The sequence below is a fragment of the Manacus candei genome, unplaced genomic scaffold (assembly GCF_025592945.1).
Source record: "Manacus candei isolate 608988 ecotype Guabito, Panama unplaced genomic scaffold, ASM2559294v1 h1tg000005l, whole genome shotgun sequence".
In the NCBI taxonomy this organism is placed as follows: domain Eukaryota; kingdom Metazoa; phylum Chordata; class Aves; order Passeriformes; family Pipridae; genus Manacus; species Manacus candei.
In genome coordinates this window covers 3644707-3657527 of record NW_026138053.1, presented here as the reverse complement: position 1 = coordinate 3657527, position 12821 = coordinate 3644707, and the positions used below count along the sequence as shown (strand labels likewise).

The following is a 12821-nucleotide window of genomic DNA, read 5'->3' as shown; positions in this document are numbered from 1 at the left end:
AAGACAGAAAAGTTTTGCATATTTATTTTTCATGCTTTATTTTTACATTTTTCATTATTTACATCACTTAAGGAAACCATTTGCTGATGCTGAAAGCTGACACTCAACAGAATGATGTGGCCATACAACCAGAGGTCCTTTCCAACCCCAAATATTCTGTGATTCTGTGATTTTTGGGTTGTAGCTCCTGTGCAGACCAGTGGCACATACACACCCTGGAGTTCCTGCCCTCGTGTGTGACCAGCAGTGTGTCAAGGCAGGTGACTTGCCCCCCCAGTCTGGTTGGTTGTGCAGAGATCAGTGGCCTCTTGTGCAGGAGTGAGCATCCTGAATGCCTTGGGAAAGAGCATTAGTACTCTGTTGTCTCAGTGCTGCTTCAGGAAAGCAGCATTCGAGTCCAGTCCTTGCTTTCAATAGTGCACATCCCTCCTCATGCATTCCTAGAAGATGGTGTTTTTCTTGGGGACTTACAAGCTAAGCCTTCCCTGCAGCACTGAAACCTGCAGCAAAGTACCTTTCATAAAGGAAAGGAGAAATAGTGAGATGGATTCTGTAAGGTCAAGAAGTCCTTTGAGCAGAGCTGTGTGCTGGCACAAGAGAAATCCTTTTCTCAAGAGACCACAACAATCATAGGAGTATTTGACTATTTCTGTTATGTGAGAGGCAAAGCTACTTCTCATGCATTTGGGATCAAAGGATTCTTTTTCCTACTCTGGAAAGAGCACGCTTTTGCTTTTGTTTCCAGACTGAAGTACAGCTTGATATCTTTTTTCATGTTCTCCTGGTTATGCTGCTGCTATGTGATCTTACCTACTGTAAAATCTAACAAAAACCTAAGTTCTCTTTGAAGTGAGAGAGAGGTTAACTGTCTGGATCAGATGCCCTTCTGTAATATTCCTCTATTGTTTAACTACCATATTTTTATATTATCTTTTTCAAAGTAGTAGGGAAAGAGCAGCATGAAGTTAGATATTGCTAATGATAGATACAATGATAGATAACAGATATTAATGAAATATTAGATCCTACATGAAGTCCTTGAAAATTCCAGTTATCAGAATCAGTGATCTTGAAATGTGTCATGCCAGGATCTTGGGGGTTAGTTTTGTTGCACAGCAAAATCCAAACACAGGTAGTTCACCTTTAGAGGCTGGCATGCATCCTAAGACAGGGTTTGCTTCTGTGAGAGTGTATGTTTTCAGTGCTGAGAACTTTCTACTACAAAGTAGAACACTGAAAAACATTGCAGACTTTTTAGGAAAAAAGCTTGCTCTGGGGAGAGGCTGCAAACTAGGTTTATCAATCTCACCTCTTGGGGAAGTTTACTTATTTTGTATTCTTTAAGTTAGCTTCTGGAATCAGCACTTGAAAATCAGTTATTTCATACTATATTCTGCAAAACTGAGCAGTACCTGAGCCTTGTTTCATATTTTTGACTAACATCTGTACTATTTGTCATCTTCATTGGTTGGTTTTGCTGCAGCAGTAAGTAAATTTAAAATTGATTGCTGTCAAAGCCATTTTGTGTATAAATTAATAAATTCAGAAAAGATAGAAGGTAATGGAAAAGCTTCCAAAGAGCATAAGGAGGTGCAGCCAATTTGTGACATGCTAATGATTTAATACCTGAATGGCTTCAACCTTTTGGGGGAAACTGCTCAGCTGGAGTATTGACTTTCATTGAAATCTTGGAAGCTGTCTGCCATTTAAGTTTCACTTTTTCCGTGAGGATGATGTATAAGGGCTGGATATGAAAAGGAGAGAAAAGAAAGCATTTACTAATTTAAGAACTCAGCACTGAATTTGTCACTAGGCTTCAAGGCCCAGTTGTAAACAGGGCTTTTGAAAGTAAGAAAAACTACATAGAAAACATGGGAAATTTTTACCTTTTTTTTTTCATTTCTTACTGAAGAGGGAGAGCAAATTGGTACACAGCTAAGCTGTCAGCTTCTGCTTCCAAATATTTAGGCTTCTGTGCTTTGATTTAAGGCCTTAGCTGTGTGTAGTTGCTTCTGCTCCATAGTAATATTGTGCCCTTGTGAAGCAGCCTCCCTCCTCCACTGCAAATATTGTGAGAATGTCGGGGGGGTTTGTGTTGGTATAACTTCATTACAGTTCAGGCTGGTATATACCAAGATAGTCTCTAAAACACTTCAGAGCTGCATCTGCACTAAGTTGCATAGCCATTGGTCATTTTAAGAAAAAGCAAAACAAAACTGTGTCCTTGACTAAACTGCCCAGAAAAACTCTTTAAATGTAGCCCAGCTTTTCTATTGTGCCTCCATACAGACTAGTATACACTGCAAACTAAGTCCATCGTACTGAATTACCACTTCATGTCCTCTTAAATGAGAATAAAGCAACTTCTTTCCTTACTGTGAATGCTGAATAAATGCCTGCATAGACACAAAATCTGGGAGAGGGTTGTTTTTATTTCAGAGTCAAATATATTTGGCTTTGTTGAGACTCTCTCCTGTTCCATATATAAGTTGTTGCAGATACTTTCAGGAGCTTTAAGAGCTCTTTGTCCCTCTTCCCCCCGATTACAGTAGCGTTGTCTCCATTTGTGAATCTGGTACTACAGGACTTCATTGATTTCTGTCCTCTGATAGTTTGTCCTTGTGTGTGGTTTTGCTCAGCATGAAGTCTGTGTCTTTGAAGCTGATGAATTCTTCGTGGAGGCCACATGCACCGAGTTGTTCACGAGGCGAGGACGTGCCATGGTGGGGGAAGGGGTCACGATAGGCATTGCAAATACTCTGCAGCAGGATTTTGCATTAATTCTGCTGATATGAAATGTATTAGTATCTCCTGCTGAAATGTGATATTAATGTTTTTGCTGTGTGCAAGTGGATGATTGGATTGTCTGACATTTAAAAGTTCCTATTTATTACAGCTCTCGAGTTTGCGAGCTGCTGTTTGAGTAGAGTGCATGGGTGGATGTATCCTGTTTGTATTTCTAATGGAGTATTTCATCCTAATGGATAAAATTATACATGAAAATAATCTTTAGCACAAAATCTACACTGTCTGCCTGGTTTCTTTTCTTTTTTTCATCATGGTAGATGTTGTCTGTATGACCTTAAAAAAAATCCTTATCTCATAAAAGAAAATAAATGCCTTTAGTCACATTACAAGGGAAAATGGTTCTGTTTCCTTGATCAGATTCAACACAACATCTTTGAAATTAATCTTGAAAAGTTCTCTGATTGATCTGGCTTTTTCTAGGTCACTGAGCTATATTTCCAAAGTGTTTATACAATCTATTGGAATCAATAAACAATTTAAACTGATGTAACTGCAGAATGTTTGCAAGTCCCAGGGAAAATTGAAAGTATGACAAAGAATACAGCTGTAGAAGTTTATTTCGTTTATCAGGACAAACAGTCATTGAAATGAAATGACTTTCCTTTCAGCACTGCAATATGGTAGTGACACCTTAATCACATAAATAAGTAGCTAGTCATTTTAAAGAGTCGTTACTGGTGATTTTGGGCAAATGGAATCCCTTTATTTATACTCCAAGAAGCTGTGCTATAAAGCCTGTTTTATAAAGTATTTCCAGTAGGAGAGTTAGAATATCATAAAAAGGTTTCACTTCAGATTATAGTTGTTACATTTTAGGCATGATTTTATTTTAGTTTGCGTTTCGGTTGGTGTAAATATTAACATTATACTTTAAACGTGGATTAGACTCTATAGTTGTTACTAAAATTAGACAATAAAATACTAGAAAAGGTAATTAAAAAGAAGCTGATACCGTTTTTAATCACACTTAAGCTTTTTATTTTTTTATTTTTTTTTTTTTTGGTAAATGAAGTTTGGGGTCTGAGTGAGTGGCCAACGTTTGTTATACCACAGCGCACACTAGTGGATTGATCAGTAAAATCACCTGGAGAAAGAAATTTAATAGTTCATGAATTAAGTACTTAAATCTTCTTCTTCTTGCAGACATGGCCGTGTATTTTCTAAGTGAATACAATAGCTAGCTGGGTTTTCTTTTACATTACAGGTAAATACATTTACCTCCAAGGATATTTGTAAATTTAAGGTTAATAACAATCATCTGAAATCTTACATAAGAATTTCATAAAATTTATTTCCCAAAGGCAATATATTCCAACTTCTCAGAGCCAGCAACCTGAATGTTGGAAGAAGAGCAGCTGCTGTATAAATAAGAGAAAATGCCATGACTTCATGGGTCTATCTTTTATTTGTCAAATGGGAAATGTCTCACTCTTACTGCATATAGGATGCAGATTTTTAAACATGGATTTCAGAAGTCCTTTAATATCAGTAAATGTTGTAAATCCTAATGGGAAGTCATAAGATGATAATACCACTCCTGCCCCTTTCCTTTACCTCTGTTCTTTGAAAAAAAAAAAAAAAAAGAAAGTGTTTTTTTTACCAAAGCACAGGTGGTGATAGAGCACATGCATTGTAATGCAGTACATCAAACTGGGTTTGACTGCATTGGGGAAATGAATGTTCCTGCCTGCTTAAGGGACTCACACTTCTGTTTCTTTAAAGGCCATGCTTTTCTCCTCTTAACAAAATCCACAAACCATTTTACTTTCATTTAGAAAATGTTATGTGAGGTCTTTCAGTGCAACAAATCACTGGATTCTAGTGTGCAAGACAGTTGTGCAGTGTGGATTCTCCATACATGCTCCTGGGCTTGAAATTAATTGTAAATGCTCAGGATGCCAATACGAGTGTTATGACCAGTCTTGTGAAGATTCTTGCCTGTAAGGATCCCTAGATAACTGTTAAAATCATTAGAAATATGGAAATACATCCCCCAATGGATTATATGTTTTGTCCTTTCAATATTGTGTCATTTCTTGGCACCCATTCTTGAAGAAAAATAGAAACATTCACGAATAGGTGATTTGATTTAAAGAAATTCATAGATAAGCTGAAAATACTGGGGCTGTTTAGAAACGAGAGAGATATTTTGGAAAGATAAGCAACAAAAAGTGCATCTAAATAAGTTGATTAGATAGAAGAAGATAGAAGAAAATAGAAGAAAATTACTCAAAAGCAGAGAACTGGTCACTTTCTACTAATATTTCAGTCTATCTCTCTTGTAATAGAAGGGCTGATCCAAAGGATAGCAAAGAGTTCTGTGCCCTTCCTGTAACCTTCAAGGCAGCCTGGCACATCCCATTTTCAGGATCCTGCTTCCATTAATTTTAACACTGCCAGGCTACTGTTTTGTACCGAAGCTTTCTATGTGTATACTTGGCTTGTTCTTTTTGGAAGGAACTGTACAGTTCTTTAGCTGTGTCGAAATTTCTGGAGGTTTGGTGAAGGTGAACTAAGCCAGGTATGATCAGACTGGGGATTTGAGAGTGATAGACTGGATAACACAGGGAATGTGATAAACTGGAGAGAAGAGGGCAGGAGGACTTGCAGTCCCAGCCCCACAAACCCGCTCAGAGCCCACTGTGGAATCTCAGGGTTCAGGGTCATGATGTTTCTCCACTGCATTAAATTTGTGAAGGCAGCTGTCAAAGTATTGTTGCTGTTCCTGGTGCTGCTGGTCCACTCAGGGTATGGCAGCTCTGCCCTGCTGTTGGCTGCTGTTCCATGAGTTGGGATTGCAGTGGCATGGCTTTGCCAGCTCACAGCTTGCCCAGTGACCCCTGTTCATATGATGATACCATAACATGAGTTTTTATTTTCTTGGTGCAAATTGAAGTTCTCAGAGGTTAGGAAACACTGAAATGAAGGTGCACAATCTTCATTTGGCACCCAGTTTCTATCCATTGTGATGAGATTGAGTAAGTAAACATTTAATAACTTTTCCTCAATAATTCTTTCCTTATATTGATGTCCCTTTTTTTTTAAATACATTTTTTAATGTACTAACATGTGGTTGGTGTGTAGATGATTCTGTTCTTAAAATCTTATTTGCCTCCCTTAACAGACTGAGATTAACTATTGATATGAAATTTCTGACACGTTCTGAACTTCTTGAGAAGGATGAGGGGTTTTTTTTAGTAAATGGCAAAAAAATGTGATCCAAAACATAAAAGGGTAAAATCTAAAAGTAACTGTTAGTTTCAAGTTATCCATACCAAGCAAGCAACCTGCTTTTTAATGTAAAAAAGCAACTTAAAATGTAGTCCCTCTTATGAAATAAAGACGTTGAATTTGCAGTTCTCTAACTCCATGTGTTTTCCAATTTGCACACACCAGGGTTATCTTCCTGTTGATTTTTTCCAGTGAAAATAATTCCATGCGTGCAATACTTCCTTTAAAGAGAGGAAAATGAAACCTGATCACTGGGAATAGTGTGGCTTTTCTGTTCTGTAGGGACAATACCCAAGTTACAAAACGATCAACATTTTCCATGTTTTGCATCTTCTGTTGGTGCTGTGGCTGCATACTGTTTATGCAATGCTTTGAAATGTTTCTTTACTTGTACCCCAGAGGAGAAAAAGAATCAAATCTAAACACTGTGCATGTTCCAAATAGGAGGAAGTAATACATGCTTCATAATTACAAAAAAAAAAAAAAAGGAAATCCGAGTCGAAAGCATGTTTGAGCTTTTCAACAAGAAAATATTTCTTCTCTTTGTTTTTCTTCTTGCAGGTTTAGCTCTGGTTGGCCTTCACCAGCAAATGGAGATGAGATCCATAAAAGAGTGAAAAATATTTTAAGGACACACAGTGCTAGGCAGCGCCTAATATTTGTAAGTAAGACTGCAAACTCAATTCTTTCTTTTCTCCAAAGTGACTGAGGAAGAAAACTGTGCCTACAGTCTTGGATTTGTTATAATGTTGTCCTTTGAGACAGCCTTGATTGTCTTGAAATGAGGATTCAGTGTGTGAGCTGAACTGTTTCACACTGATTTCAGTAGCCTCTTTATGTGTAGCCTTTATGGGCAACTGGTAGCTCTCATGGGTTATTGCAGACAGTTACATTTGGGTTTACTTTTTTTATATCTGGTTCTCCACTTCCAATTTAAGCAAAAAATATGTTGCAGATGTGTAGAACATCAAAGTTAAACATGTTGTGCAGCTGCACATCAGCAGCTGCTTGTATCCAGCTGTTTATAGAGCTAATATTATTCTTCAGATGTGTGGGTTTTTTTCCCTAATTACCTGGCTTTCAATGAACAGAGCTCTTTATCTAATGAGATTACGCCCGGGATCAGAATATTTTGCCCTTGATGGAATTTTGAAGTGTGGTTTAAGACAGACAAAAACTTTTCCTGTTGTGATTTTGAGAAGCGCGGTTGTGGCACAGCGCAAGCCAACGCATTGTACCAACTGAATAACAACATTGTTCATCTGCAGGGAATTTAGGGTCTTCAGTGTGAGGTGAGGTGAAAGACAGATAAGACAAAAAGGATGTAAGGATGAGAGGTAGGTAAGATTATGATTAGGAGCTCTGGTGAAATTATCATGTCCCCAGATTTAGCCATGTTGGGCAGCTCCTTGTCTCACCTCGTTCTCGCCTTATCTGATTATTTTCTCCTTTCTGTCCAATCTTCATTTTTAGCTTAGTTGTGGGTTTTGTTTTAAACTCAGAAAAACCTTTTCTCGTGCATAGTAAGACTGTTTGATCTAGTTCTTGCTGTGCCTCCCTGAGTTTGTATATGAATGTTATGATTTTGTGAGCTGCTGCCTCTCAAACAGAAGATGCCCATCACATTTCAGAATAGGTACAAGTCATGTAAAATGCTTCTCTGATGTTTCAATGAACTTAAGATAACAAATTGGATTTCATGACAGTCCAACACCTACCTTTAATGAAAGTTTGCACAGCCTGAACTATCTCCAGTGGTCCTTGACTACTTTCCTTGAACAGCAGACCATGACTTTATGATAAAAGATTTACTAGTTTGTTACGAGAGTTGGATGGTTGGTTACATGGTCTCTCCATACAGTTAAAAAGACTGTGAAATATAATAATGGGTAAAGGAGAATTTTTCCTATTTACTTTTTTTGCTTATATCCTTTAAAAGTTCTACTCTAGAGTGACTTACACATAACGCAGCAATCCACTCGTTACTGCAGTACTGCACAAATGCACACGACTTTGCAGACAATGTGCTGGTTTCTGCCCTAAAAAATCCAGCTGTTAGGGTGTTGGGTCTTTAATTACCAATCTGGTCAGAGCAATGCTGGTAAAGGACGTTTATCTCACTCCATTTTCTTCCACTGAGCAAAAGGATGCTACAGAGAAGTCTTGTGGTGTTTGATAGTTGTGTACAGCTGACTTGTGAGCGCTGTGCTAACAGCGGCTGACACGATTAAAAAAAATAGACAAAAATATCAGTTCTCCTCGCAGTGAGTACTGTAAAATACACCAGGATTGGTTGTGCTTCCCAGATGGCCCAAAATCAAGGCTGTGTTGGTGCACAGTGGGTGGATGAGGTAAATGGGTCATTTTTAAAGTGAGTGAATAGTAAAGCAAGTGTGCTCACTAAGTGGTGAGCAGAGTTTGGCTCCAATCCAGACCCTTTTCCAAACTCTGGAAGGTTAAAAAGTATCTCTTATTCTGTTTCATTCCAAAGATCCTAATGCTAAATAGCCATTCCCCAAAGTACCCAGCTGTGTCTTCTGAAATTTCATTTTCATAGTGTTCTGTAGAAATAGTGTGACTGGAGCTCTGCTGCAGATTCCTTAGGGTGTCCACTGTAGCTTTCTGCTGTGACATTCTGACAGTATCGTAATGTTTCCATCTTTTTTTGCTTTCCTGAACATAATTTGCCTCTGGCAAATGCTGCAGAGTTTTATTTACCACTGTACCCCATTTCCTCTTCAGTGCTTTGTAGTCTGTGACTGCTGAAGGAAGAGAGCTTTCCTGTTTACAAACACACTTATTACCTTGTATTTCACCACAATAAATTCTCTTAGGTTTTTCCTCATCCATACACCTGCTGTTCAGCTTGCTCTGCATCTTATTGCCATCTACCGCTATATTTATTGCCTTTTCTCCCAGTTCTTTGTTACCAGCAAGTGTGATTATTTTTACTGCACAGTCTTTTTTCCAATTATTTCTCCTATAGCATGAAAGATGACTGTGTTTACTAATCCTTACAGCAATTGGCTTCTGCTGAAAGCATCACTTAGTATCACCTCTTAAGTAGGGTCTTTGCTCTTCAGAGTAGAGTGAACGTGGTTGTGTGTGGTGGAATTTCTACCATCCCATCTCGGGTGAGCAACTGGCTCCCTCCATGTGAGGTGTTTTGTTTCTCCCTTACTTAAGAGGGCAAATCTGGGTTAATTAATGTCTAGATATCATTTGGAAGGTAAGACTGCATTCTAACAACTCCTGAGAATACCACTGAAGGGTCATTAAGGGTATCAGGTATTTTTTGAATAGGCGTGTACTCAGTCCTGTGTATGGAATCAAAGTATTCAGATGTGTAAAATGCTTCTGTCTGGTAAAATGCATGAAATGGATAATGAGAGCTCATTATGAATCATAATAAGTTTTAGGTTCTTTTTCCCCTTTTCTGCAAGAAACGAAAGTAAAGCAGTAGGCAGTAGGTTTCATAACATTTTATCAACATGTTTGTTGGGGGTTATTGAAGCTTGTGCTGTCTGCATAGTACTCTAGATCTACACTGTCTAGAAATTCTTTCCAGTTTATTACCTTAAAATTATTAGCTGAATTGTACTGAACTTAATTAAAAGTGTTCACAAATGGCATTTGGCTCATTACACTTTGTCCCTTTCTCCCCCAAGAAATGTAAGTTACTTTAATAGTCTTCTAAATGGAAAGAAAGTATTTTTGAAATGAGATCATTGTAATCAGAAACCAAGGTAATGAGAATTTGATTTCTGGTTTTTTTTGTTTTTGGTTTGTTTGTTTTTTTAGGATGAGAGTAACTCATCAAAAGGAGACGTGACTAAGACAAGAGAATCTTCACATAATGCACCCTTATCCATGAGTGAACTGCAGAGCAGGTATGGAGTTTTTCTCTGACCAAGACAGAACAGTCATACTCAATATTGCCCTTTAAATGTAGCTAAAAATTTCTCTTCCCATTTTAGTCTGTCATATATTGCACAAGGAAAAGGGTTCTGTAGGAGTTAGTCATACCAAGCTTTTTCACCTAAAAGCAAAATGCAGTTAAATATAATTATGCCTCTGATGTTGTTTTGGCACTGTAAGTGCCTAAGCCAATATAGTCTTCATAAAACACTGATTTTGGAACTGGACTTGGTAATAAAAGTGATTCTTGGGCAGTAGTTTTGGGCTTTTATCAACCAGAGAGCAAATGTCCCTTTTAAAATAATCAATTGGTTATTTGGTTATTTTTTTAAACTATAGGAGTGCAAAAAGAAATTGAAGCTTATTTATTAATATGGTTTGAGGCTGTTGCTTTGGTTTGTTCCTCTTTTTTTAAACTCATATGTGGAAAAAAGCGTTTTCAGAAAACACATTAAATTTATATACCATAGTTTAGTGATTCAGCATGTTATTTCAGAAGCTGTCTTGGAAACCTGAGGTCTTAAAAACCTGGTTTATTTGGGTTAATTACTATATGTACTACTCACATACATGACTAGGGTTTCATTTCAATATTATGAAACGCTGAATTGATTTTGACAACTTCTGTAGCAGAAGTTATCAATATTGATGTTCTCTGTGTGTGCACACAGTGTTTTGTACAATGTTTTCAGTACTTGTTGGAGGAAAGATACTAAGTAATGTAAATCTTTTCTGGGCTCCTATGGCTTTTCTGGTTTTTTTTTATATTAAGGGAGAAATCTTAGAACTGTGGTGCTGTATTTGAGAGGTGTTGCCATTAGGAAAGAAAAGGTTTTATTTTGGTAATTAAATGTGACACAGTGTTTTGTAATAAAGGCGTCCCAAACCACCACTGTAATACCACTGAAAGGAGGGTATTTCAATATGGGCATCATAGTGAACTTCTACTTGCAGTTTGTAAGCTCCAAAAAGTTCATTTATGACTTGCTGCCTGTTTTTGCAGTTCCTGTGGTTTGTAATCACCTCTGTGCAAGGGATCTAGTTACTGAGATTTTCATATACATGTGAAGCTGCTGCTGCAGTTGTGTATCCCTGTACCTGTGCTCACTCCTGTATTCTATGTGTAGCCTTTCTGCTCCCTTTTCCTTTGTCCTGACAGCTGGTGCAATTAAATTGTGTAGGATGTGTTTGTGAGAGAGAAAGTGCAAGTTTTTGTTTTGAGGCAGCTTTGGGACTTTGAGATTGATGCTGAAACTGCAGACCATGAAAAAATGAAAAACAAACCCTAATACTACAGAATCCTGAAGTGATGGGATATGAAATGTGGCACTCAAGTTGGGAAAGGATTGCTCCTTGGGTTTAGAGGCCGGCAGCACTGGGGATGAGACATAAAAGGCCTCGAGGACAGTCTGATTGCTGAGTCTTTGCCACAGTGCTCATAAACAGGATACAAGGACAGAGACAGAGTTCATGGAAGGACATGGTACTGTCGACCAAATTTTGGCAGTAAAGTAGATGGATGATTGAAAACCACTGGGAGTAAGGAAAAGGTCTGTGTTTTGTGAAATATTTAGTATATGATTCACTCAGAAAAGAACTTCTGGGACTCTTAAAGGAGATGTATGAGGGAACAAAAGCATATGACAGGTATTTCAGAGCAGGGAGTTGCGTGCAGAAATCCTGCTGTTAATATGATTTGTGAGTGTAATTCCCAGATTGCTTAGCTCAGGTTGTCAGCTGGTTTCCAGCTGAGACAGGAGGACTCTTCCCTAGCTTGGCTGTATCTTTGTCCACACCAGTGCCAGGTATCTCATGCACAGGGACTGGCTAATGGAAACACATACAAACACATCCCTCCCAAAAGAGAAGGGAAAATGAAGTTTATGTTTTCTTGTAAGTCTTTTTCAGTATCAGAATAAGGAACTTGTGGAAGTTACTGTTGGGTTTTGAGTCTTTCCTTTACTGCAGTGGCTGGAGTTTGAGTGTCTCTAGGTACATTCAGCTTTTAGGAGAAGAAAAGGCAAGCACAAGGCTGCCTGCAGGAAATGGATTCCAAGGAAAAGAGTGTCAGAGCTGTTTGTTGTCCAGTTACAAGTGCCACTCCTAGTGCTGTGCTTACTTGCTGGCCTCAGAATTCTCCATCAGAAGTGAGGTACCATGAACTGCAGAAAGGAGGAGGTGAAACTTCAGTTGTTGATGAGTCCCCAGGGTATTGACTTGTCTGCATTTCACATAGGCCTGTATAACTTCTGTATTGATTTTACTGTTTAGTGTGTTAGTTTCTTTGTGTCCAAACTGTGAAGCACAGTTGACTTGGGATGATAAACAGTTTTAATTTGCTTCATGATATTGACTGACTTTAAATGTTGGAGCTTTTTTGAATAAGTGTGAAAGTGGCCTTTCTCCCTTTTTAATATTGGAACCACTCACAGGTCTTGTTGTTTTCATTGGTATAGGTTGGCATCACCCTACTATTTAAATGTAAGAAATATAAAAGCAAAAGCTATTCCTTCTTTTGTTTTTCATGGGACAGTGGAAGGTCAGGGATATGAATTTAGAAAACTAATCTTATATTTTCCTCTTCTTCCCTCACTGTTTTCCATTCTTGAAGTGAAAACCTTGTGTTTTGATGCAGTGAGGTACAAATGTATTTGTGGGTCCTTTGGCATAAGGTTTCTTTCAATTTTGTCACATATGTGGGCTGATATTAACTTGAGGACAAAGTTTTAAGTACTGCTTTGATCATAAAAGACACTATCATTAATAAATTATATGTATATAAGAAACTGTAAAGCTTCCCTGTAAAATGTAATCCATTTCCTGAGTGAAGATGGTCACTGTAAGCTTCACACTTCCAATTTCAT

General features: G+C 38.0%; 1 protein-coding gene across 5 annotated transcripts in view; it reads left to right on the top strand.

Moving 5' to 3' along the window:
- SPATA6 (spermatogenesis associated 6) overlaps positions 1–12821 on the top strand; it is a 43608-nt gene that overhangs the window by 23969 nt on the left and 6818 nt on the right. For 3 of the 5 annotated variants that reach the window (XM_051799823.1, XM_051799833.1, XM_051799813.1), the window contains 2 exons: positions 6601–6700; positions 9841–9929. In XM_051799823.1, the coding sequence (XP_051655783.1) occupies positions 6601–6700; positions 9841–9929 (189 nt within the window). Of the gene's footprint in view, positions 1–3951; positions 4013–6600; positions 6701–7307; positions 7348–9840; positions 9930–12821 lie in introns of those variants that run through there. The other 2 variants (XM_051799841.1, XM_051799851.1) reach the window with 2 other exon arrangements.